Source organism: Oncorhynchus kisutch, linkage group LG18 (genome assembly GCF_002021735.2).
Source record: "Oncorhynchus kisutch isolate 150728-3 linkage group LG18, Okis_V2, whole genome shotgun sequence".
Classification (NCBI taxonomy): domain Eukaryota; kingdom Metazoa; phylum Chordata; class Actinopteri; order Salmoniformes; family Salmonidae; genus Oncorhynchus; species Oncorhynchus kisutch.
In genome coordinates, this window is record NC_034191.2 from 57,499,582 (window position 1) to 57,527,443 (window position 27,862).

At 43.3% G+C, this 27,862-nt stretch overlaps 2 protein-coding genes across 2 annotated transcripts in view; both read right to left on the minus strand.

Moving 5' to 3' along the window:
- Nucleotides 1-2,714: 2,714 nt before the first annotated feature.
- On the minus strand, nt 2,715-7,167 carry bambia (BMP and activin membrane-bound inhibitor (Xenopus laevis) homolog a). Its single transcript, XM_020507377.2, has 3 exons — nt 6,604-7,167; nt 4,425-4,703; nt 2,715-3,718 (listed from the first exon to the last, which is right to left on the minus strand). The coding sequence occupies exons 1-3, from the start codon at nt 6,677-6,679 to the stop codon at nt 3,300-3,302; spliced, it is 774 nt and encodes a 257-aa protein (XP_020362966.1). The 5' UTR covers nt 6,680-7,167; the 3' UTR covers nt 2,715-3,299.
- A 7,470-nt stretch (nt 7,168-14,637) lies between these two features.
- Nucleotides 14,638-27,862, minus strand: part of LOC109908726 (WW domain-containing adapter protein with coiled-coil-like) — a 46,054-nt gene continuing 32,829 nt past the window's right edge. Inside the window, exons 9-13 of the mRNA XM_020507376.2 lie at nt 27,305-27,453; nt 26,247-26,374; nt 17,773-17,965; nt 17,392-17,519; nt 14,638-17,294 (exon numbers count right to left, since the gene is read on the minus strand). Coding sequence (XP_020362965.1) covers nt 17,225-17,294; nt 17,392-17,519; nt 17,773-17,965; nt 26,247-26,374; nt 27,305-27,453 — 668 coding nt within the window. The 3' untranslated portion in view covers nt 14,638-17,224. The remainder of the gene's footprint in view (nt 17,295-17,391; nt 17,520-17,772; nt 17,966-26,246; nt 26,375-27,304; nt 27,454-27,862) is intronic.

The window sequence follows — 27,862 nt, forward strand, 5'->3', positions numbered from 1 at the left end:
TTGCCTTTGGGCGGAATAAATATTTATTCCATGTCTTATTTAAACGGATGTCCATTTGTCACGGGGGCAGAATGACACTTGTATATGCGTCACGGTGGAAAGCCAACAGGAACGTCTATTTTCTTGAACGTATAAATTGTATGTTCTCTAAAATGACACATTGTTTGTTTTTGAGAATGTTTTTATTTATTTTAATGGCTGACAAGTAAATAGTCTTCAGTGGGTCATTTATACGGCGTATGTTTTCAAGACAGGCCACGGGAGTTACAAGAACTATCTCTGAAAAGCGAAAAGGTCCCAGAGTTCATTTGTGAAACCGTTTATAGTGTGTGCCCTCATATATATATAGGCTTTTCCGCATATCAGTTTGTGTACTGTGAGTCAATTCTATGTAGTCAAGAGTTTGCTACTGAGACAGAGAAGCATTCACCTGTAATGTTCACCAATAACTAATTGATCATGAGTGTCTTTATTACTCAGCATTGCTCAACATGGGATAAGCTGAAATCTCTATAGAGCCTGAGGAAGAGGAAGAAGAGGGGAAAAACAAGAATAACATTCACGGCTATAAAAGCTGTGTAATGACCCATTACTATGTGCAGGTGTTAACAGGTCCCATGTGTGTTTACACTTCATATATTGTTTAACACAGGGCACAGAATAGTCTATGGGATCCCTATATACACACAGCACCGACTGCATGAGCGTTTTAATCGCCAGCGAGGTGGGGAGAGAAGAAATGAGAACAGCTCTGATTTAAATCACGGTAGTTAACCTTCCCCTCTATGAGGTTTGGAAAATGTCACATACCAATAAAAGCTGTATATCTCACCCTCATTGCTGCTAGTGCGGAAACCTGGGACTGGAGTCTATGATTCTTGAGAGGTATACACATGAGAGAGAGAGAGAGAGAGCGAGACCCAAAAGGCATCCTATTACGTATATACTGCACCATATAGGCAACAGGGTGCGTTTCCAGACGCATCCAGAATCTACACCAATAATAATTCATTGGCAAGTTAGAAAGGGGACATTTTGAAGTGACTTCAAAACAAATTGGGCTTTTGAAGGGAGCCAGTCGACCGCCTCATTACATTTGCATGTCAATACAAACAGCCTGACCGCCTGCCGCTCAGCAAAATGGCAGCCGATCCTAATGGGCCTGGAGAAGTGTTTTATTGTAGAGCCACTGTGCATGGGGTCTAACAGTAGCATCAAGAGGCACTACTAGTGTGTGTGTGCGTACGTGTACGTGCCCTCCCCCTTCAGACATCCCTGCCTGTCTGGTATCAGCAGGTGATGGGAGCGAGCTGAACAAAAACACGGGGCACATTAGCTGTCCAAACCAGAGGGTCTTGTTATTATTGCAGGGTAATAGTCCTGGGGAGACTAAGTGTCTGCGTGGGCTGAGGCCCGGCTGAGGCAGATTGCTGTTAAGTGGTTAGCCTGGTAATAGTGTTTTCCTTAAGGCCTAATGGAGAGAAACAAGGTCAGCCTGGAACTGACACACACACAGTAGACACGCACGCATGCAAACGGACAGACACACAGACAGACACACACACACAGTAGACATGCACGCATGCAAACGGACAGACACACAGACAGACACACACACAGGTGGACCTAAAATAAACAACTTACTTTCCTTCTCTCTGTCTTGGTTACCACGGAGAGGAGTAAACACAGTTCCTTTGAACTTTTGAACCGTGGTTCCCAAAACGTGTTCCTTTTGAAGGCCCAACTTTTAGGCTGCTACGTTAATGTTCCTACAAATACACAGAATCCTGCATTGCCATGATTGATTCTTCCACATCATTTATCACAGTCAAAGTCCACCCGAGTTTTTCCTCAAAAGGGGGAAAAAGTAGCTGGTTGAAATTGGTCATGTGATGTGTCTTTGTGTCTCACGGTGGACAGGCTTTACAGCTAGATACACGTACCATCAGGGAAGTATTGAAATGTAATAAAGTAGAAGGCCTACCAAACAGACTGGAGAAATGAAGCGAAGGGTGTTTCAACACAACAACAATAGAAATATAGTCTTCACATTATTGAAGCTAGAACTCTGCGGGTTCCATATGAACTCTCCCGATAACCACATGCGCAACCTCAGGCTTGAGATCTATTTCTAAGCTGCGTAATAAGAGTGTCAATTGCGGCATAATCACTAGCCTCGTCGCTTGGCAAAGAAAAGTTCCCTCTTCGTCAACACAAGCTGGGATACAGGAGGGTTAGTGTGTTGGCTGAAACACATGCAGAGGAGCTGAATGGGGAGGGCTTCTACTGGCATTAGACCGAGTATAAAATAAATAGCCACACTACTTCCAGGAGGAATTCAGCAATGAAAGAAACCGAATGTGTTTGAAGCCCGAAATCCTGACCTTTGGAGGAGGTTCAAGAATGACTCAGATGTGGAGTACTACTGTGAAACAAGGCCTCACTGTGAAGTCAGCCCTACACGCACCACACGGCCAACACACTCCGCCTGAAACTACACACGCGCCGCGGCGGCCCACACTCCCACCGTCTGGGTATGAAACGTCACACCACCACGGCCGCGTGGTCCTCTCACTCACTACACATCCTCTTACATACTACTGTACACACACGAACCACACCGGGGGGGGACATCTTGAAAAGAAATCTGACATGAGCCACGGCTCTCTGTTCCTCTCTTTCACACAGCAAGGAAGAACACACAGGACAGGGTCTTTCTTTCAGACAAAAATATATATATTTGAAATCTTTACAATAGGCTTGGGATCAAGAAACGTACACAGAGGAGTGCACACACCTACAGTCAACACTGAATTATTGAACTATTTTATTTTTGTTTAACCCTGGTGTCAGTGTAAAAGTCTTCTTCTATTTAGCTTCTTTTTAAGCAAAACAACGTATTTTACTTTTTTACAAATGTGCAAATAAGACAGATTTGGAATCCTTCAGCGCTCCCTGTATAGTCCAGGATCCACATGCAGACAGGGTCGACAGAGCTTTCTCAGTCCGTCGGTCAGTCCTGTCCTCAAGTTTAAATAGAGCCTCGATGGTTTGCCTTTCATTTTCAAGTAAAGTGCTCCTTTAGCAAAAACCACAAGGCTTTGCGTTCAGTTCAGTCCTCTTCTTTTTCCTCCATTGGAAAAAAACAGCTGTGAAGTAAAATAGACAAAACTGGGGATTTGTTTTTTAAAATTAAAAGAGGAAACCCAACGAGTAGAGGAGAGACAGTCTTGGCTGTTTTTTGGGCGGGGGGGGGGGGGGGGGCATGAAGTAAAGTCAAACAAACTTAGAAAAGTAAGTCATACAAACTCCAGCTTCCCATGCCCACTGTACATCCCCCAGTGTACCAGAGACAGTATCTTGTCGTTCCCCGGGTCTGCCTGTCTCATCTTGTCACAGGTGAGGCAGCAGTTTTCGTGTCCTGTCACGGGCACCATACACTCCAGGTCTAGCTTCGCCATGTGGCCCTTCTTGGTGTGGTGGCCGTGGAAGCTGTAGTGGAGCCGTGACAGCATCTGCTGTCTCTGGTCCTGCAGCCGCTTGTTCTCGCTGCGGAGCATCCGTAAGGCCAGCATGATGAGGAGGACCAAGATGAGGCCTCCAGCGATGGGCACCGCGATCACCGCTGCCCTGAACCACACCTCTTTGGCCGAGGCCAGCTCCTGTACCCGCGTGACCAGATGACGGTTGTTGCTCTCGGGCTGGTACCGGCCGTGGTCTGGACGAGGAGATAAGAGGGAACGTGGGTTATTTCACTGTCTAACGTACACTGATGTCTAGTGGAAACTTGGCTCCTGCTTTCAGAAGGGAAATGCAATGTGTCGCCGAGCCTTATCCCAAATAAGAGCCAAAATAAATACATTTCAGCTAATAAACCTGCTAAACTCCAATACATAACAGAAAGTCCTACTTGAGAGCTCTCCCTTCCTCTCTGTATGACCATACACCTTGTCATGACTCAGCGATGCTCGTATTTATGCCTTCCTACATGCAGCCTGTGAAATGATATTCTACAAGGCACATCCCTACTCGGTGGAGAAATTACATGGTGCACACGCAACAAAAAATATCTGCGTCCAAGTTATTCAGGTAAAGCGGTGCCCCCCCCCCCACACACCCCTCTCTTTGCCGCTGTGCTGCAACTCATAAAGAAATCTAACTGAAGCTGTGTAAAGGTGGGAATTAGTAAAAGGTGTATGCATTACAATAGACCATTAAACTAAGCTCTGTGGTTGATTCAGTTACTGTATAGGGCTATGGTATATTTAAACACTATTTCAGAATATTACAGGGAGGCGACCTGAATAGGCTACACTACATATTGTCAGTTTGGTTGCTCTGTCTGTCACACGTTATAAACCGTATAGAACAGAATGTAAAATAATACCCATAATATTTCCAGTCAGAGACATTTCTTTTCTTACCTGTTGATTCTCTGGTGTGAGCCAGGTCGTGAAGGCCTCTGTAGTTGCACATGTCGTCGTGACAGCATTCCAACATAGACAACCCCTCACTCAGGGCATTTGTGTTCTTAGAGCTGCATATGTCAGCAGCGTTCGCTATGGGATCTAGACACCCGTGCGTGAGGGGAGAGTTAGAGTTCATTGGGTCCAGCACCTTGGTGAAACAGGCGTTTAGATCAGATTTACACATGTAGCCCGTGGCCACGCAGTGGGGGGCATCACAGTAACACCGTATTTCTCCTAAAAGAAAAGAAATGCAAAGTGTTAGTCATAGGCCTACCTGATTCGTTTAATGAAGTGTTGTCGGCTAAATAGTATAACTGACCCCAAATTCAACATATTATCGAGTAATAACGTCTCAATTAAATTGTTTGTGCTTTGAAACTTTACCGCGTACAAGGTCTGCCTTTTCTAACTGGGCAGCAGTTTGGGAAATCAAAACATATTCCAACAGGGGAGAAATCTTGCGTTTTGTAGTCAAATTTGTGGAAATGTTATAAACGCCTCAGATAGATATTTGATAAAGTCACACACACACATGGCTGTTATATCCAAGAATAGAATACAGCCAATAGCATATCTACTTTACTTTTAAAACCAAAAACCAACTCGCTATTTCGATATTTGAATCAGAAACCAGACTACTTGTCTTTTAAAGACTGCCTAGTCGGATCTGAACCGACATTGGCAAAACGCATGTAAATGACAAGGTAACCCCTGAAAGACTTTGAGAAGTAGACGTGTTCAAATGAAATGCAGTACATAGGCCGAGGTTAAGCCCTTTCCGTTCAAAATTGTCCTTTTAGTCCGTCCCTATTATAAAACAGGAACCGTGTATCTTATAATTAGTGGTTTGTTTTCCAAAGTCAATTTCTTTCAACCCAAATGGAAACTCGTAAAGGGGGGTGAGAGAGGAGCGCAGGAGTCTCCTTTTTCATCTTTCATATGCAAGCATTTGTGTGGTCAGGATGGGCTGGGCGCAATGAGCTCTCTCGGCTTCTCATCTCAAAAGCTTCCACCAAACAACCTTGTTATTATTCGTTTTTTTTAAACAAATACTTTATATATACGTTTATTAACAATGTTAATATATATAGTGCTAAAAACGCGCAGCAAATGCTACGAATAGCGTTTCACTTATAGTCAGATGTTTTAAAATGACTGAAAACACATTTTTATGGAGCTCAACAAGTTAAATATGGCACAAGCTATTTGCATCGACCTATTATAATTTTCAATATAAATCCATAGCTTTACTAGTTAAAGGCTAATTAACATTGTTACAAGACAGCTACCCCCCAAAACACACGCAGAGACGCACACAAATAAACACAGCGGTTGTATGTTGTTACACGATGTTTGTGGACTTCCAGTCTCCAGTTACACGTTGTCATATCTTCTTAATCACGAACTGACCATTGACAGGGCCCTAAACACATGATAATGGCATTACGGCAACAAACTAATAAATATGTTCGGAAATTGCCAATGCTTTATATATAGGAGCCAAACATCCGTGGCGTAGTAGCTACTGGGCTTTGCTTTCTACTTTGGAAACTCGAGTTGACGTATTTACATTAAAACCCTATAGCCTATAGGCTACATAATATCACACCTCCCATTGATGTGCCCTAGCGTGAGAATTATGAGAAACATTAGGGCCATTCAGTCTGTTAAGGCCTTGCTATAGGAACTCATGGGGGAAGACACAGACCACAAACGGTATAGAAAGTTACGTTTTCCATGGGTATAACAGTGCTATGGTACCTGTCCTGTGTTGGAATATATAGTAGATGAAACAAACGAAAAGTTATTGAGATTTAGAAAGAGCATATTGAAAACACGCCACCTGGATGCGCGGATGGTTTTTCTTTTATTTGTATCATTCTTTGTTAAACGAAAGATCAAAGTTCGGAAAGTAAAGAGAGATAAGATTAAATAACTATGTTGACAAAACTGCGTTGTTTAATAATGTTACTTATTCAACGTTGCGCAATTGGAAACGTATAAGAAAACAATGATAAAGGCCTTTGGGAGGTTCTGACCCCGTTTTCTCGCATTCAACCTTTTTGAACTTTTTCCTTTGGTCAGAAAAGGGCAAAGAGGACATGAAGGCATGTTTTAAGGGCTCAAAGTTTACCTTTAGTGAGAAGAACAGCCATGGCACAGAGTTCCAGTTGTAGCCAAATGGAAATGAAACTGGAATGGCGATCCATTTACGACAAGTAGCCTAACTTTTTAGTCACTCTTATCCAAGTACCAAAACCCGCAGGGCTGAGCTCGAAGACACGGTTACATGAAATCTACAGAAGAAATAGTTGCCACAATCACAATCCACCGGAAGACGTAAGAAAAGCACGCGATAAACGGAAGGCTTTTCCCTGCAAAGAAAAACTAGACTACATGAGAAAAAGCCTAAAAGCCGACTGGTGTACTTGAACAGCCCTACTGGAAAAGCGGAACACTTGTATCGTTAGTTGCTGAAAAGAGGAAAAAAAAAACATTCCTTTAGTAGAAAACCGGATAAATGTCGTGACTACTTGTCCAATCCGACTTTACACACATCCACGACGGTGGTCAAGCATAACGTTTATAATCCGAAAACAACGAAATGTGAATAAAATGTTGTCTACTCTGGCATCAACACTTCAATAGTCGACTTCGGGTAGCGGACCTCGAGTTGAAGAAATATCCGAGCCAGACTTCTCTACGTAACACAACTCCGCCCCATCAGCGCCCATTGGAGCACCTCTCGCTCAATTAGCATACTTCACGAACTTTACATTTCCATTGGTTCACCAGGCGGTCACTATTCATCATTCCTCTTACTGATAGTGCGATATAAGTCTATGGTGCTGACTAGGCTACAGTAAAGGTGAAGAAACATTGTTACCGTTTGTTTCACTCCTTTTGCAGACGGTGGCGTTGGCTACAATGTTGCATTACAAAGCGACATTGTTTTATTAAATAGCAGCATCAAAAATGCCTATAAATGCCTTAGAAACATGTTTAAACTATAACCATAGATTACATTCTACGGCAATAGCCTAATAATGAAAACAAACACTATCTGAACTTCTAAACAGACTAGGCTATTAGCTCATTTGTACATGTCTGTCTGTAGCTATAGTGTCATCCGCATTGCCTCGTCAGGCGGACGCCATCGTGAGCAGGTTCCCCAGGCTACGCCAGCCCGGAGATATCTAGATTGCTTCTGCCTGTGAGAATGGATGTTATGGGCGGAGCGGACAGGCGGTTAGAGAAATTAGCAATCCAAAAAGGCATATGGCGCCACTGAGACGACAGACAGACACTGACACTCAATTACCCTCCAACAATTCTATGCAAAACACACAGCAGCACTGATCTCCGATCGATATCAAAACCAACCAGCTCAACTCAAACCGTCACTATCCGTTGAGGTGTTGATTACTTAGGATGTAGACTGTTTGATGTTTGGTTTGAATAATGAAAAAAATGAAGAAAAATAAATATTTTAAAGGCTGATTGATTGAGTTAGGCTAATAAAAGATTACAACCACACAATCATAATTCAGGAAAAGGGTGAAGCATTATTCACCAATGTGGTATTGTGTCTGGGAAAAAGGGAGTATTATTTAAGAATTCTGTGAAGGAAAGAGATTACAGGCTACATGGAATGACAGCTAGGTAAGGTTTTGCACTGATAGCATCAAACATTCTCATGGATAACTGTGCTGCAGCAGTTTTTGCCTGTTTATATCCCCTAATTATAAACCCCTTCAGGCAGAATCTCCAGAAAAGGGCAACAACGGCGACCTTCTCATGACGGTAGATAAATGTCATAGGCCTACTCGCATAGTTCTAAAAGCGTAGCCTTGTGGGTCTAAATGGACACGAATTTTCATAGACTGCCTGAGTATAGAGAAGAGAGAGAGCAGACATGGAGACGCGCAGGCCTAATTATTTGCCCTACAGATAGATGGTCATCGACACAGTGTCAAAGGGTAAAGGGGTGCGATTCCGCTCAAGGGGACACGTACAGAAATAACTGGATTGACAGCAATTATCGGTAATTGTCGGTAATTCCTGAGAGGCGCCAGACCTATCCCTGATGTGCATCATCATCCACCCAAAACTATTCAACAAACTAAACCGAACTTGTTCTTCTGCCTCTAAAAAGGACAACTGTGGCAATAAGTAGTTTAGTTACATATTTCCCACAGCCCTTGCAACTTTTTTTTATAACAAGCATAAAACTACTACTGTGCTCCGAAATTATGCTCTCCCTCAGGTTAATTATGTAACCTATATGGGCCCACGTTTTAGTCCACATGTAGGCTATTGGCTTTTGGAGGCAACTGTGCGACATAATAGCCCTTTTTCCCGAAAATAGAAGCAATTCTAAGAAACCATAGACATTAAATAGAGGGTGTGATATTCTCAGACAAAAATAATATCCAATAGGCATTGAGGTTCTAGCTCTATAAATTCATCATGAATGGCATGTTCCATGCATGACAGGTAGGTATTTTGCCAGTATCTCAGCTGTATGGTCGATTGACGCCATCTACTGACTCAGAGTGCAATGTCCATTGTGTCTAAACTGAACCGTAGATCACAAACTCTCTTGCACGAAAAATCCTTTGATGAATCAATCAATCATATTAACTCAAATCAACTCAAACCAATCAATCAAATTAACTCAAATCTTTGTTCAGTCATTTTAATATGACTGAATTAATACTAGATGCTGTTTAGTTTCAAGCAGTTGGTGCAAAGTAGGACACTGAGTATGGACAGGGCAAACTATGCCATGTATCTGCCCCGTGATGGCCAGTCAGTCCCACCTAATGGGGTAGAACCTAGTAGATAGATGGATTGCATAATCAAAAAAGAGAAGGGGTAAGGAAACAAAACAGTGTGTGTTTTCATGCTGAGGCGATCAGTGTCGGTGAGCTGGTCAGACTGGGGCTTTTCATGTTGCTGACCATTAAACTGTCCACACCTGGAGGTGTGAATCAGAGACAACAAGGGTGTGTATAGGGCTAGTCGTCTGAGGGCCCCCGGGGGGAAGTTCCCCCTAGGTACAGATCTGGGATCACATTCCCCCTCCAAATCGTGATATTAACCATTAGTGGGGGAAATGCAAAACTGACCCATGATCAGCGCAAAGGGGTAAATTCACTGTACTTTGCTGGGGAGCGGGGACAGAGAGCTCTGTCTGTCTGCAGCCGTTTGTCCTGCCAATGTCAAGCCCCTGTCAGTCTGTGATGCCTGGATGGGTTCTCTTTAGCCTGACTACAGGAACCCTGCCTAGAGAGCTATTGTTTGGGCTGTGAGGGAATGACGTCACTTACCTGTCAATAGATAGAGAATGGGAATGGGAGATAAGTGGGGGTGAGTTGAAGACTACCTGAGTAAGTAGAGGATGTCCTGGGACCCCTTCAGTCCAGACGGGACTCTGGTCAGTGATCCACTCAACTGTGTGGGGAGAAACAAGAGGTCAGTTTAGAACTGACACACACACTTCCCCCGCGTGTGTCTCACCCAGGGTCTCCATCTGCCAGCCGAGACGGGAGCAGAGTTAGACAGACATCCTCTGACACCTCTGTCTTCATCCTCTCTTAGACGTGTGTGTCATTTCAAGTTTGAGGTCGTCTCGTCTAGGGAAAGATTGGGTGGCTCCATTAATTGTTAATGCTTTCTTCCCTACTACAAAGGTAGAAGGTACCTATCCACTGTTAATTAGTAGCCTCGGTTCAGATGAATGGAAGAGTTCATTTAATCAAACGTTCAAAGATTGAGCAAGTTGGGAATGTAGCCTGCAGACTTTGATCCCAACAGGGCCCACTGTGAGGATTTGAGCCTTGACCACAGGTTTATGAGAGGCCTGATCTACAGTGCATCCGTGTGTTCGACATGTGGGACATTTTTAGGTCCCAGATGGACAAAAAAAGGGATTAGCCTAATTACTATGTTATAATTTACACTGTACAAGTATCTTCTACCCCCAAGCCATAAGACTTCTGAACAATTAATCAAATGCCCCTCACTCCATTTGTTTTTTTTTACACTGCTGCTACTCACTGTTTATTGTCTATGCATAGTCACTTCACCCCCACCTACATGTACAAATTACCTCGACTAATCTGTACCCCTGCACATTGACTCAGGTACAGGTACACTGGGTATATAGCCTCATTATTTTTATTTTATTGTGTTAATGTTTTATTATTTCACTACTTTAATTTGTGGTAAATATTTTCTTAACTCCTTATTGAACTGCACTGTTGGTTAAGGGCTTGTAAGTAAGCATTTCACGGTAAGGTGAACACTTGTTCTATTCAGCACATGTGACAAATAAAGTTTGATCACCTTACATAAGGATTTCATAAAACATACATGTAGAGTGGGGCAAAAAAGTATTTAGTTAGCCACCAATTGTGCAAGTTGTGCAAGAGAGAGGCCTGTAATTTTCATCATAGGTACACTTCAACTATGACAGACAAAATGAGAAAAAAATCCAGAAAATCACATTGTAGGATTTTTAATGAATTTATTTGCAAATGATGGTGGAAAATAAGTATTTGGTCAATAACAAAAGTTTATCTCAATACTTTGTTATATACCCTTTGTTGGCAATGACAGAGGTCAAACGTTTTCTGTAAGTCTTCACAAGTTTTTCACACACTGTTGCCGATATTTTGGCCCATTCCTCCATGCAGATCTCCTCTAGAGCAGTGATGCTTTGGGGCTGTTGCTGGGCAACACAGACTTTCAACTCCCTCCAAAGATTTTCTATGGGGTTGAGATCTGGAGACTGGCTAGGCCACTCCAGGACCTTGAAATGCTTCTTACGAAGCAGTCTTCCCAGCCTGGTGCAGGTCCACAATTTTGTTTCTGGTGTCCTTTGACAGCTCTTTGGTCTTGGCCATAGTGGAGTTTGGAGTGTGACTGTTTGAGGTTGTGGACAGGTGTCTTTTATACTGATAACAAGATTCAAACAGGTGCCATTAATACAGGTAATGAGTGGAGGACAGAGGAGCCTCTTAAAGAAGTTACAGGTCTGTGAGAGCCAGAAATCTTGCTTGTTTGTAGGTGACCAAATACTTGTTTTCCACCTTAATTTGCAAATAAATTCATAAAAAATCCAACAATGTGATTTTCTGCATTTTTTTTCTCATTTTATCTGTCATAGTTGAAGTGTACATATGATGAAAATTACAGGCCTCTCTCATCTTTTTAAGTGGAGAACTTGCACAATTGGTGGCTGACTAAATACTTTTTTGCCCCACTGTATGTCATATAAACTCAGCAAAAAAAGAAACGTCCACTCACTGTCAACTGCGTTTATTTTCAGCAAACTTAACATGTGTAAATATTTGTATGCACATAACAAGATTCAACAACTGAGACATAAACGTAACAAGTTCTACAGACATGTCACTAACAGAAATTGAATAATGTGTCCCTGAACAAAGGGGGTGTCAAAATCAAAAGTAACAGTCAGTATCTGGTGTGGCCACCAGCTGCATTAAGAGCTGCAGTGCATCTCCTCCTCATGGACTGCACCAGATTTGCCAGTTCTTGCTGTGAGATGTTACCCCAATCTTCCACTAAGGAACCTGCAAGTTCCCGGACGTTTCCAGGGGGAATGGCCCTAGCCCTCACACTCCGATCCAACAGGTCCCAGATGTGCTCAATGGGATTGAGATCCGGGCACTTCGCTGGCATGGCAGAAAACTGACATTCCTGTCTTGTAGGAAATCCCGCACAGAAAGAGCAGTATGGCTGGTGGCATTGTCATGCTGGAGAGTCATGTCAGGAGGAGCCTGCAGGAAGGGTACCACATGAGGGAGGAGGATGTCCTCCCTGTAGTTGAGTTGAGATTGCCTGCAATGACAAGCAAAGAGTGAAGAGCACTTTTTGCCAGTCCTGCGATGGTGGGTTTGTGCCCATAGGCGAAGTTGTTGCCGGTGATGTCTGGTGAGAACCTGCCTTACAGGTCGACGTGTTCGGATGTACCAATCCTGTGCAGGTGTTGTTACATGTGGTCTGCAACTGCGAGGACGATCAGCTGTCCGTCCTGTCTCCCAGTAGCGCTGTCTTAGGCATCTCACAATACGGACATAGCAATTTATTGCCCTGGCCACATCTGCAGTCCTCATCCCTCCTTGCAGCATGCCTAAGGCACGTTCACGCAGATGAGCAGGTACCCTGGGCATCTTTCTTTTGGTGTTTTTCTGAGTCAGTAGAAAGGCCTCTACTGTGTCCTAAGTTTTCATAACTGTGACCTTAATTGCTTACCGTCTGTCAGCTGTTTTCTGTCTGAACGACCGTTCCACTGGTGCATGTTGATTAATTGTTTATGGTTCATTGAACAAGCATGGGAAACAGTGTTTAAACCCTTTACAATGAAGATCTGAAGTTATTTGGATTTTTACAAATTATCTTTGAAAGACAGGGTCCTGAAAAAGGGACATATCTATTTTTGCTGAGTTTATGTAAGCCTACTGTATGAAAGCTACTTTTATTACCTTTACATTTGGTATTTTTAAATTCTATAGTTCATTTTTCCTATAAGTTTAAGTACTGCAGGACTACGCAGACAACTACTAGGCTAAATAACGTCACCGACAGGAACTGACTGTCGATGTTTTTCCATTCTAAGATGTTATCAGCTTCCCACCTTGTCAGAGGCAGGTTTCATCAGGCTTTGATTTTTTTTTTTTTTTTTGATAAAAAATGTGAATAAGCCAGCCAGACATTTTACCAAAGTGGTTTAATCTTCAAGAAGGATCCATACCTTGACAAGAAAATTACTGCATTTAGTAGCCTGTAGTCTCCAAATTACACATTTCACAGCTGCTGTTGTTGCTTCATTTCAGCACTGCGGTTTACGGTCCAGTGATCTTGTAGTTCTGGTGAGAGAAAATGGTTATTACAAAGTTTGGCAAAAGAGTATAAAATGCAAAGAGAGTAATTATTTGATATAGTGTACAAGCGTCATAAATTAAGGAAACGTACAAGAATTACATTGCGCAAACCTACCTGGTTCTTTGTTGTGTGCAATCATAAGGGAAAGACAACAGCGCCATCTAGTGATGAGTAGAATCAGTGACACTAATGTTGCCAAGATTAACTCAAGGTTCAAATCTACTTGGCATTCCTTTGGTTTCATGTGTGAAACATTGGTGTGGTGTGTGTTCTGTTCAACATAAAATATAACTTGTGGGCCTCCCGGGTGGCGCAGTGGTCGAAGGCATCGCAGTGCCACCAGACTCTGGGTTCGCAGCCGGCCGCGACTGGGAGGTCCAAGGGGCGACGCACAATTTGCCTAGCGTCGCCCGGGTTAGGCCAGTAGGGATATCCTTGTCTCATCGCGCACTAGCGACTCCTGTGGCGGGCGGGGCGCAGTGCACGCTGACCAGGTCGCTATGTGCACGGTGTTTCCTCTGACACGCTGGATGCGCGCTGTGTTAAGAAGCAGTGCAGCTTGGTTGTGTTTCGGTGGATGCTTGGCTCTCGACCTTAGTCTCTCCCGAGTCCGTACGGGAGTTGTAGCGACAAGACAATTGGATACCACGAAATGGGAGGTAAAAAAAAGGGGGTAAAATTATATATATACACCTCCTTTCAACTATGCCTTTGCAGTCTCCATACTCCTTGTATTCAGTGACATTAACTGGAGCCCTTCACAGTAGACCTACTGATTTTAAGAGGGTTCCTTGTCCTGCAGAGGAGAGAAATCTAGAGTAGGAACTGGGTAAAGGGAAGGAAAACAGGAATATTAAATGGAGAGTATGATTGGGTAAAGCAGGACAACTAGAAGATAAGCATGAGTGGGGAGAGGGGACAGGGAGGACTGGCAGGCATTGCCAGCTTCCTAATGGCAGCAGTCCACATATTCACATCAAAATAAAAGGACTATTCGAACGGCCACAATGACAAGAACCGCTATATGCGTTCTAAGAAACAAAATACATTACAATCTAAAAATGCTCATATGGGTCTTTGTTGCAACGGTTCACATAATCTCTAGTTGTGTGGTATTCACTTATTTTGTATACAAACATGTCTGACATGACAATGAGTAAACATGGTAGCACAGGACTGACACTCAGGCAAGGTCAGCACAAAGCACTTTAACCAAAAATAACTGAATTCAAAGTGCAAAACAGAGACATCTTGGTCCTATAGAGGCATATTTTATTTATTTTATTCAATATACTCAGAGGAAAACAATATACAAAGCAATGTGGTCATATTTACTGAATGTGTTGGTGCAGCTCAAATCACAGACTCACTAGAATAATAGAACAGTGGAGAAAAACATGTCACAGCTGAGGACACATATGGTTCCCAAATGGCACCAGATACCCTATATAGCGCACTACTTTTGACAAGAGTCCTATGGACCCCGGTCAAAACTAGTGCACTACATAGGGAAGAGGGTGCTATTTGGGATAGAAACACTGTTCCCGCTCTGACTCAGAGTGAACAGGGGAACAAACACAACATATACAAAGATGCAATTCTGGGTTGGAGTGCCAAAACAACCCTATGTAGATTGATGCATGACATGCTTATTGAATATCTATCTGTAACTGATCAAACCGAAAACAAACTTGGTACATTTATTTCCATGTCAGAGGCTGTGTGACTTAAGACTTTCAACAAGGCACTAGCGTTATAATAGTAATAATACAAGGTAAAACATAACAGAAAACTCCAATAAAATAACCAGTGCTCGCTTGAGTTTAGCATGTTTATTACAATACGTACATTTCACATTTGACCGTGTGACCTGGCTGTAATTGCCCTGCCCAACCTCTGACCATGGTGTGTGGGGCAGCGATCATAATCTCCATGCCTACGTCCCTAATGGTACCCTATTCCCTATATAGTACACAACATTTTGACCAGTCCCTATGGGCAGGAAGACTAAAAGAGAAGAAGCCTGAGACAATGTCAAAACAAAGAACATGCCAAGCGCACCAATTGCGTCATTCAGGTAAGTTCACCGGGCGCTCTATTTGGCTCCCAGTGGACCTGCCGAAGAATCTTGAAAATTATGACATCGCTGTCTTCTCCATTTTAGTCTTGCTTATGGGCCCTGGTCAAATGTAGTGCAGTGGAAAATGGAATCCAGTGCCATTTCAGACACACCCCACACCTTGCCTCGGTAGTGCCCCCCAAACCACTTCTTTAATAGCTCTCATTCGCACTCATTCACAACAGGGTGCAAAGGAAAATGTGTAGCAATAATTTATAACATTCTGATATACTAGTAATCACTGCAACTTTTTAAACCTCTTCTTAAACTCCATTATTACCTTATCAAATGTACATAGGAATGAACTCTTAGTTGAACCGAGATGGTGCCACCTCACATTTAATAAAAGTACAGTTCTCACCCCAAAAAATACAAAAATAACTTAGCTGAAAGTTTGATAAAGAAAAAAAACAGGAGGGTTTTAGAAAGACAACTGCTCGGCGGCTCCTCAGAAGAGCTAGACCAGGGGGGTTGGGCTTCGGCACGTAATGGGTGTGGCCAGGGGCAGGGTTTAGGGAGGGACTAGCATCGGGAATTAACCTTGATGTAAAAAAACATCACAACATTGCTGTGTTCTTTCATAATTTTTTTCCCATCACACCATCAGGCACTGGTTTGGCTACTGTGAGCTGTGAACAAACAGATCTCTGAACCATTGCAACCAGGCATGATTAACCTTTTTAGGAGGATGGTGGAGATGGGTACCTGTCTCCCAAACATCACCCTATTCCCTATATAGTGCACTACGTTTGCCAAAAGTACTGGCATATAAAGGGAAAAGGGTGCCATTTGAGAGACATCGTGTGTGTTTGTGTAACCTTAATACTTCCACCAGAAGGTAATACATTCGTCAAATATGACTGGGTTTCATCCATAGAGCATTATTATTATTATGCAAGAGCAGAGAAAACTAGACAATTAAAACGTGAGTTTGTTTTGTTTGCGTTACGGTATTTTTTTAATGTTTCAGTTATTATAACGCTAACTTCCAGTTCCATGCAGGTCATAGGTCACAGACATGCTCAAGGCAATGGTTCACTGATCTATTAACAAAAAAGCTTGAAGTCTGCAGACTGAGTGCCTCTGTCCCAAACGGCACCCTATTCCCTATATAGTGCACTACTTTCAACCATGGCCCACAGGGTTCCGGTCAAAAGTAGTGTACTATATAGGGAATAGTGTGCACTATATAAGGAATAGGGTGCCATTTGGGACATAACCCGACTGATGCGTTTAACATGAAGGCTATGAACTGAAGCTGTTGATTCCTCGGGCATAACGTTGACTCGTTTGGATGTCAAAAGCTTTGATAAACATGGCTTTCCATGGCTTCAGTCATCTACAAAACATATTTACAACATGGATAACATCTACAAGAAATCTACATCTCCAGGGCGCAAAAACCAACCATGATTGCGTCCTGTTGGCCCCGTTCAAAAGTAGCGCAGTATAAATTGAAAAGGGTGCCATTTGGGATGCAAGCCATGTCTAACCCTTCTCTCCGCTCTTCTCCTCCACAACAACCATCAACCACTCAGACTCTCTCCACCTAACCAAGCCCTCTCAAAGCCCAGTCCAGTGGTCCAAAGCCAATCCAACTGCAGCTCAAAAGTGTTAAGACTGGGCACAGAACAAGAACACATAATGGTTCTCCCAACCAAGAGCTCTCTTCCAACCATGTGCAATGGGTCTCTCCCCCCTTTCCTCTCTTCAAGTCAAGTCCTCAGACCATGAAGGAATTCTGATTCTTCAACTTTTCAAGTTCTTTAATTTGTTGTCTCAAAAATAATATCCTAGAGGAAAGAGTAAAAAATAAACATGTATTAGTTGACATAAAATATTAGTAATAATTTAACATATTGTGATGTTACCATGGGTCTGGATTCTTACCTCTGCTCGCGCAATGTCGCTTGAATTTCACTGACTCGAACTAAGGATCTCAGATTTTTGAGCTCGGTGCAATTTTCAGACATGTTGATGCTGCCCATGGTGTGGGCCTCCTCACGTAGCCTGGACGCCTGGGATAGCCGAAGCAGAGACCAGTGAAGTTATGACAAGACATAATCAAATACCAACAGCCAGGACTCTGACCAACGCATAATGAATGTAGGTTCACGTCAGAATAACGACATGAATCAGGTATCCAAATCAAATCTATATATAGCTCTTTACTGATCTCCCTTGACAAACAGGTATTTTATCAAGTTGGACAACCTGTTAAAATAAAAACAAACTAATACATACATACAATTCCTGGGATGCGTAACCTACCTGTTTCTCTGCGTGGTCGGCGGGCCAGCCCTGGACATGCTTGATGAGATTCTCGTTGAAGTGTGACGCTAGGGTTGGGGTGAAGGAGCAGGAGGCTGGCCGGGTGGAGGGTGTGGAGGTGGTGGTGGGGGCACTGCTACTGCTACTGCTGGGGGGGGCATGGTTGGGACCTGGGGACGGACTCCTCTGACTGCTGTGGAATGACAGGATCAACGAGAGGAGAGGGTTCAGTCCAATTCTGCATATTATGGGTTAATTATATTCTGTTGTAATAACACTATTGCCAACTTTGTTGTTGTAACAGAGGAGACTGTAGGAGAGGGTCAAACTGATCAAAATGGACAAGACGGAACACCACAGAATAAGATCGACAAGTACAAAGGTAGTGGGGCGGCGTTGGGACAGTAACCGAAAGGTTGCTGGATCGAATCCCGAGCTGACAAGGTAAAAAATATGTTGATCTGCCCCTGAGCAAGGCAGTTAACCCACTGTTCCTAGGGCATCAAAGACATGGGTGTTGATTAAGGCAGCCCCCCGCACCTCTCTGATTCAGAGGGGTTGGGTTAAATGCGGAGGATACATTTCAGTTGAAAGCATTCAATTGACTAGGTATCCCCCTTTCCCTTATTTTACCGGTTTAATACACAACTTGGTACCAATAAAGGCAACAAAAAAAAAGAAGCCCATTGGGCATCTATTACCAGAGGGTTAAAACAATTAGCACAAGTAACAGCGAATTTGCAGATACTGCTAGCTAAATATGGTAACGAACGCAGAAGAAAAAAACTCAATTGCAAAAACAGGCAATCCAGCTCAAAGTTCATGTACGATACACTCTATATACAAAAGTAACAACCATTACAATTTGTGGATTCATCCATTTCAGCCACACCTATTGCTGACAGGTGTATAAAATCGAGCACACAGCCATGCAATCTTCGTAGAGAAACATTGGCAGCAGAATAGCCTTACTGAGTGAATTTCAACGTGGCACTGTCATAGGATGCCACCTTTCCCACAAGTTAGTTGGTCAAATTTCTGCCCTGCTAGAGCTGCCCGGGCACAACTGTAAGTGCTGTTATTGTGAAGTGAAAATGTCTAGGAGCAACAACGGCTCAGCCGCGAAATGGTAGGCCACCCAAGCTCACAGAATGGGATCGCCGAGTGCTGAAGTGTGCAAAAATAGTCTGTCCTCGGTTGCAACACTCAGAACCGGGTTCCAAACTGCCTCTGGAAGCAACGTTAGCACAATAACTGCTCGTCGGGAGCTTCATGAAACGGGTTTCCATGGCCGAGCAGCCGCACACAAGCCTAAGATCACCATGCACAATCTTGCCACGTGTCGGCTGGAGAGGTCTAATGCTCGCCGCCATTGGACTCTGGAGCATTGGAAAAGCGTTCTATGGAGTGATGAATCACACTTCACCTGGCAGTGTGACGGATTAATCTGGGTTTGGCGGATGCCAGGAAAACACTCCCAGCCCGAATGCATAGTGCCAACTGTAAAGTTCGCTGGAAGAGGAATAATGGTTTGGGCTAGGCCCTTTAGTTCCAGTGAAGGAAAATCTTAAGGCTACAGCATTCAATGACATGCCCCCGTGCACAAAGCCAGGTCCATACAGAAATGGTTTGTCGAGGTCGGTGCGAAATAACTTGACCGGCCTGCACAGAGCCCTGACCTCAACCCCATCGAACACCTTTGGGATGAACTGGAATGCAGACAGAGCTAGGCCTAATCGTCCGACCTCATTAATGCTCGTGGCTGAATGGAAGCAAGTCCCCAACATCTAGTGCAAAGCCTTCCCAGAAGAGTATAGGCTGTAATGGCAGCAAAGGGGGGACCAACTCCATATTAATGCCCATGATTTTGGAATGAGATGTTCAACAACCAGGTGTCCACATACCTTTGGTCATGTAGTGAATATAGGTACGAGCGACCGAATATCATTTTTGGCATGTTTGGACATTTACAACTAAATGTAAATGAGACGTTGTGCAAATGAACAAAGTTGTGCTGCATGCAGTACTGGCTCTCCAGCAGCATGTCTACATGCTGTGTCTGTGTGGAGTCGCTAGGGAAACAGATCTGACTGCTCTAATTGGAGAAGAGGGGGGAGGAGCAGACTGGCCGAGAACTGAGGGGAGAAAAAAAACGCAAGGAAACCAAGATAGCATTGGCAGCTGAACAAATAACTCATCCAAAGGGCTTTGGCTTCTCAAACATGTCAGGAAGCTAACATAATATGATGCCCTGTCATATTATTTCAGCCACTTGGATAACAAGTTAAACTAGGTGTCGTGTTAACGCATAATTCTGTGTTTTACACGCAGCAAAAAAATTCATATCTTGCTGCGTTTTGTAAACACGGATCTGAAATGATTCTTACTGTAATTTCTGCTCAGCAGAGTAATTTGTGCTTCAGTTGCACTTTCTCCAGTACTTTTCTCAGTATAGCCAGCCTACTTTCCTCTGGTAAAATGCAAGATTAACTTTAATCAAAACATTAGGAAGTGTAGCTGGCTACATTCTTTCTATGATATGCCTAAACATTAGATATGATGGCCATGCATGTTTTTTTCCCAACAACAACAAAAAGACCTTGCTTTTCATTGTAAGCTAATTTACTTATGTGGCTGCCAGCCGTATACCGTTCCACTTCTGTAGTCAACTGATGAAATTGCAGCTATTTTATGTCAAATGTGTTGCACTAATGTATTTCCTGTGAAGGAATCACTCTATTGAAGCAAAAAACACTGGACTTTCAATATTAAACGTGACCCCTGTCAATACACAGCTGGAACACCTGCTCCCGCTTTCTCTGGTTGTGCCATGTACAAACAAACACGTGACTGGCTCAACTGTTCTGGGGAACTAAGTAACTCCATAATGGAAAAGAATGTGACAGGGGAAATAAAGTCGCTATCTGCTTTACCTTCTAACGCATTGCACAAGTTGACTGCAGGTATTTAGTTAAATAGCTCAAATTGTTTCAATGTATGGAAAAACACATTGTGTTGATGGTATTGAAAAACCATTCCGTGGCTATTTCCAAATACCCCGGTAAATACAGTATACTGCCCAAGCCTATTATATAACCCGTGAATTCCAGTGTATGACTACCATAAACGGTCGAAAAAAAAAAATTGTGATGCATTGTGATGCAGTATTGCAAAAAGTAGTATCGACGCAAATGGCTTGTGAATCGTAATATGGTTAAATCCGCTTAACAGTTAAATTACATCAGACATGTTGAACTTGATTATGTGCGATTTCGGCTGGTTAGCCCCATAGAGTCGATTGATGCGCCTAAAAAAATCTCCATAGAAATCAGTTAGTTTAAGCTAGAGATATATGCAGTGAAAGGTGGCAGAGCTAGAGCAGTGTCTGTCAGACCATGAGAAGTCCCGGGAAATAGCCTTCCTGCGAAAAACGTCTGAACGGTGTGGCCTACAAACTCTGGAAAGGGGAGATTCACAAACACGATGGTGCTCTCGGTTTTGCTCTACGACCCCAACAAGTGCCACGGGGCTCAGCTCGTATATGAAGGTAACCTGCACTGGTAAAAAAAAAAACATGGAAGTGTGAAGGTAGTTTTGTGCCTAACCCAAAAATCGATTAAATACAGTATGTGTAAAAAAAAAAAGGGGGACCACAAATTCAAAATCAAATAGACCATCTTGAAACAATTCTGTTTGTCATCTTAGCACCCACCAACAGCTTAGATTCTAAAGAATTAAACGATGGTACAATCCAATAGGGCAGGGTTCGACAACTAGGTTTGGCTTCGGGCCAATTTCCCCCCCCGAGTTAATAGTCGGCGGGCCAGAACATAAGTATCATATAATATTAGCACAATGAATAGGCCTACACTACACATTGAACTAAATGTTTAACACATCTGATTAGTACATACTAAATTCAGTGATCATAACATAATTTCGATCTGATTAACTTGTTATGGCTGTGGGCAGTATTGAGTAGATTGGATGAATAAGGTGCCCAGAGTAAACTGCCTGCTACTCAGGCCCAGTTGCTAATATATGCATATTATTAGTAGATTTGGATAGAACACTGAAGTTTCTTAAACTGTTTGAATGATGTTTGAGTATAACAGAACTCATATGGCAGGGAAAAACCTGAGAAAAAAATCCAACCAGGAAGTGGGAAATCTGAGGTTTGTAGTTTTTCAACTCATTGCCTATCGAATATACAGTGTCTATGGGGTCAAATTGCACTTCCCAAGGCTTCCACTAGATGTCAACAGTCTTTAGTACCTTGTTTGATGCTTCTACTGTAAAGGAGGGGGGAATGAGAGGGGATTGAGTCAGAGGTCTGCCAGAGAGGCATGAATTGACCACGCGCGTTCACGTGAGAGTTAGCATGAGTTCCATTGCATTTCTGAAGACAAAGGAATTCTCCAGTTGGAACATTATTGAAGATTATGATTTTTAAAAATCCTAAAGATTGATTCTATACATCGTTTGACATGTTTCTACGAACTGTAATATAACTGACTTTGTCTGAACTAAGCGATCGTGCATTGAGCATTTGGATTACTGGGCTAAAAGCGCAAACAAAAAGGGAGTATTTGGACATAAATTATGGACTTCACCCAACAAATCAAACATTTATCGTGGAACTGGGATTCCTGGAAGTGCATTCTGATGAAGATCATCAAAGGTAAGTGAATATTTATAATGCTATTCCTGACTTTGTTGACTCCACAACATGGCGGATATCTGTATGGCTTGATTTGTTGTCTGAGCACTGTACTCAGATTATTGCATGGTGTGCTTTTTCGGTAAAGCTTTTTTGAAATCTGACACAGCGGTTGCATTAAGGAGAAGTGTATCTTTAATTCGATGCATAATAGTTGTATCTTTTATCAATGTTTATTATGAGTATTTCTGTAAATTGATGTGGCTCTCTGCAAAATCACCGGATGTTTTGGAACTACTAAACATAACGAGCCAATGTAAACTCAGATTTTGGATATAAATATGAACCTTATTGTGTAACATGAAGTCCTATGAGTGTCATCTGATGAAGATCAAAGGTTAGGGATTAATCTTCTCTATTTCTGCTTTTTGTGACTCCTCTTTGGCTGGAAAAATGGCTGTGTTTTTCTGTGACTAGGTGCAGACCTAACAATTGTTTGGTGTGCTTTCGTCGTAAAGCCTTCTTGAAATCGGACACTGTGGTGGGATTAACAACAAGTTTATCTTTAAAATCGTGTAAAATACTTGTATGTTTGAGGAATTTTAATTTTGAGATTTCTGTTCTGAATTTGGCGCCCTGCACTTTCACTGGCTGTTGTCATATCGATCCCGTTAGCGGGATTCAAGCCGTAAGTTTTAAGCTCATAAAATCACCAATATCTCTACTCAATTATTATTTTATGTTTATTTCTCAGTGCATTGATTGGTGGGGGAAAAACAGGTCTGCGTAACCTACTGTAGTCCACACTACTTTTGTTAATGTCAACATTCGTTCAGAACAATTAGCTTTATAGCAAGAGAACATGTCGATCTCAAAAAGTATCAAAAGAAAGGTGGATAATGAAAATCTAAGTTTAGGGGAAGAATAGACAGAGATATGCATTCATCTTACCATCTTTCTCAAAAACGAAGCCAGTATGTCTTACTTACAATGAAAAGGTCGCCGTTTGCAAAGAAGTCAATCTCAGACAGTATTATGAATCTAAGCATGGTTCTTTCAAAGTGGCCATCCCGCCCCAGACAGGGGCCCGATGCAGAAAAATTGAAGCATTAATTTCAAGCTACAAAAACGGCAGCAGAATCCTTTGTGGCCTGACAAAAAGAACAGCAGGTCACAAGAGCCTTCCTAGACGTCCTGGGTTCTAACCAAACACAAAATGCCCTTCACAGACGCGGAGCTATTTAAAACGTGCATGGTGACAGTTTGAGGAATTGGCTACAGACAAGTCTGTGGATTGCATAATTACCCCTGTCTGCGTCAACAGCCGGACAGTGTCCATGCTCTGGTGGATGATGTGCATAGGATTGTTCTGGAGGGGCCCAGTAAGGCTGAGCATTTTCCCCTGGCTATTGATGAGAGTACTGACAAAACCGATGTAGTACAGTTGTGTATTTGGCTGTTATTTTCATGGAAATGACTTTAAAGAAGAGCTACTGGCACCGATTCCCCTCGACGGGCACACCACTGGGGACATCCTATTCACAAAGCTGGAATCATTGTTTACGCAGCATGGCCTGTCATTAGAAAACTTGGTGGTCTCCGACGGGGCTCCTGCTATGGTGGGCAGACACATGGGCCTGTTCAGCAGGTTGAAGGAAATCGCCCCACAAATGAATGGCTTGCATTGTCTCACCCATCAGAGTGTGCTGTGTGTCAGACTAAACGCTGAGCTAAAAGATGTGATGGACAAAGCCATGATAAATAATCAACTTTGTCAGGGGGACATCAAGCACACAACCCTGTATTTTCCGCAAGCTTGTGACAGAATCAGAGAAGCCCACCCACGATGATCTCCTGCTTCACAACAACGTGCACTGGCTGATTAAAGGAAAAGATCAAGAGCAATTCTGTGAGCTGCATGACCAGGTTGTGGATTTTGTCCAAAAAAGCTAAATGATGACAGCAAATGACCATCTTCGTATTCTGGAAATTGAAGAATTCCTCTCTAATGTAGCTGGTTTGGCTGACATATTCTGTCACTTAAATCTGCATTTACAAGGAAGAGGGAAAACAGTCGAGGACATAGTGGAAAAACTTGAGGCCTTTACCAGAAAGCTTGAGTTTTCAATTTGGACTTGTCCTCTGGAAGGCTACTGCACCTCAGCACACTGAAGAAACGACAGACAGAGGTACCAGGGGGCAAGGAAACGATAGCCTCGCTGGATGAGGTCGCAATTCAAACTGAGCCGATTGAATTCCAAACATAGAGACAAATCAGGGATGCAGGAGTGCGGAGTCCTGGCATGCTCAGAGAAACATAGCACAATAAAGACCATGTTTGGTTCGACTTACAGCTTGCGAGTCCTCCTTTTCCTCTATCAAATTTATCAATCAGATGCATCTATAAAGCCCTTGTTATTATCAGCTGATTTCACAAAGTACTGTACAGAAACCCAGCCTAAAACCCCCAAACAGCAAGCAATGCAGGTGTAGAACTTCTATGAACACAATAAAGACTCACAACAGGAACCGGCTTTCACATAAGTCAATCAAGGACTGCCTGCACATCAAAATCACATCCCTCTCAACAGACATCCATAAGATCGTGTCCGGGGGGGAAAAGCAACTTCTCCCATTAAGTAAGTAACTTAGTATTTAATAAATAATGATATAGGCTACTAACATTCAATATGTGCTTACCCATGGCTATTTCAGGTCTCATGCTGACACTATTTTCTGTTTGTGGTTACACAAGCAGGTTATCCCGAATCTCCCGATACAGACATTCAGACATTACAAACCACCTTTCTTAAATGATTGTTTTATGTAGGATGCTACCTTGTTTGCCAGTTGCAATTGTAAGTATACCTAATAAAGAATATAAAAATCCCACTTCTATTAGGCCATTTTTCTTTTCTTGTGAAAGATGCTGTTCAGCCACATAACTGGCTGAGGTAGGCCAAGTTATTTTATAATGGGCCTTGGCTCGTAGGAAATAACACTCCAATTAAGCCCTCTTGTTGTTTGTAAAGTCAAATTAAAATGAAGATTATTGTGGAAGTGAATTAGGGTAGTTTTTCCTCCATCTGTTGCTTGGCACCACTTGCGTAACAAGTTACCTATATTTTCTGCAGCAGGTGCTGTTCATCTCCTATTGATTGCGCTGCGGTTGCAACTTTACATTTCAGCACCTAAAAAAAAATGGTCCACTGCCTGCTTTATTAGAGGACTGTCTCCTGCATTCGCTCTCCTCATGAATGAAGATACAATTTTACTTTTGCATTATTTAGTTGGGTCACTTCCTTCTTGGGACATTGCATCTCAGGTCCAATATATTATATATTTTTTTAATGAACAACAATATTCAGAATTAATTTTGGGGGCAAATATATGGCCCGCAGTCCACCTGTTTGGGAACCCTGCAATAGGGTCTTCGCAATGATTTATCAAAGACTTGTTGCCCATTAACCCACCAGCAGGTGGCACCTCAACACTACATATTGAAATAATGTGTAAACAGTGTTTTACAAGGCATGATCGTGGCATTGTACGTCACCCATTGAGGTTCTCTGCTTTCTCTTCACATCAGTCTGAAATGAACACAAGAGCTTCTTGAAGACTCTTTGTAGCAATGATAGTTGTTTTACCTCCTTTAGTTGAAAACACCAATTGTAAATCGCTCTAGATTAGAGCATCTGCTAAATTACGATGGCATTTTTTATAGATTTTTCACACTGAAAACATTTCAAAAACACAAACATATTCAACACAATGTCACAAAGAGCTAATGACTAAAATGTAAATGTGGGCTAACCCTTGGCGCTGGAGGGTCCTTGGGGAGGCGGCGATGTCGTGTCCGTGCAGTTTGTCGCTGGGGAGGGGCTGCTGGGGGGAGGGCTGGGGGGCTGATCCCTGCTGCTTCACAACTGGCGTGTTGCTCACCTGGACCACACAGAGACAGAGGGGAGGAGAGTTAGAGAGGAAACACCAGAACCACGGACGTTCACCTGGACCACACAGAGACCGACACCAACGACCGACACAGAAATCAACGACTGCCAGCAACCCACCCACCGACGACACCGCCAGCGAGCGAGCGACACACCCGCCAGCGAGCGAGCGACACACCCGCCAGCGAGCGAGCGACACACCCGCCAGCGAGCGAGCGACACACCCGCCAGCGAGCGAGCGACACACCCGCCAGCGAGCGAGCGACACACCCGCCAGCGAGCGAGCGACACACCCGCCAGCGAGCGAGCGACACACCCGCCAGCGACACACCGCCAGCCAGCCAGCGAGCGAGCGACACACCACCAGCCAGCCAGCGAGCGACACACCCGCCAGCGATCGAGCGACACACCCGCCAGCGAGCGAGCGACACACCCGCCAGCGACACACCGCCAGCGACACACCGCCAGCCAGCCAGCGAGCGAGCGACACACCACCAGCCAGCCAGCGAGCGACACCCAGCAACAGCCAGACAGCCGAGGCCAGATAAGAATAGCTCTAGTGAGATAAACATTCATTATTAAAGACTAAGATGCAGACACACACTGCCAGACACAGACACAACGGAAAACAAGAGCTGCTTGCTCAAGTGCTGTCACAGCAAACGTTCCGACAATGACACGCTTATTACACTGACAAAAACACAAATCTGAAAGAGAAACACACCCCTACAGCAGTAATAAATGCTGAACAACCAAGGTAGGTCTTAGAACAGCTGGTCATGATACTGTGAAACACCAAGAGTAAATAATCCTCGTCCCAGACCAGCTGGGTTATGAAGACAAGATCACTACCATGCCACTCAGGGGGACAGTGGGGTAAAGAGGCCCTACCTTAGGCTGGGGGGGGTAGAGTAGACAGTACCTTGGTTTGTGAGGTGACAGGCGGCGTGCTGAGCAGGGCTTTGTGGTGACCAGCGTTGGTCTGAGGCGTGCTGATCCTGGGAGACACGTAGGAGCGGGGAGAGGAGGCGTCTGATGTCAAGGACATGGGGGACTGGTTCGACTGCTGGGCTGTTGGTGTTAACAGAGAGGTTGGAGAATGATTTAGTAAAAAACATTTACACGACAAAGCTGCATTTTGTAAGCAGGTGGCAAAAGCAACTCAAAGTAATGTTAGGGACTAACTATGACAGAATTGTAGATGAAAACAGTGTCTTCTTTGCAGAGTGTAACAGTGCAAAAAGAAGACTGACACAAAATCATACAAAAACCAACCACTGACATGAGATGCTAAAAACACGCATCGATGCGGTTTGAGGGAGAGGGCATGGATATGCTTACACATTTGACCACCATTCCAATTCTGGTTTAGACAGATTTTTTAATACTAAAATCAACAGTGGCAAGTTGGAGGAAAGTTGCCAATTTTGGATGTAAAAAAACAACAACCGCGGCAGCAAAACAACAGTGTGGCTGAAGA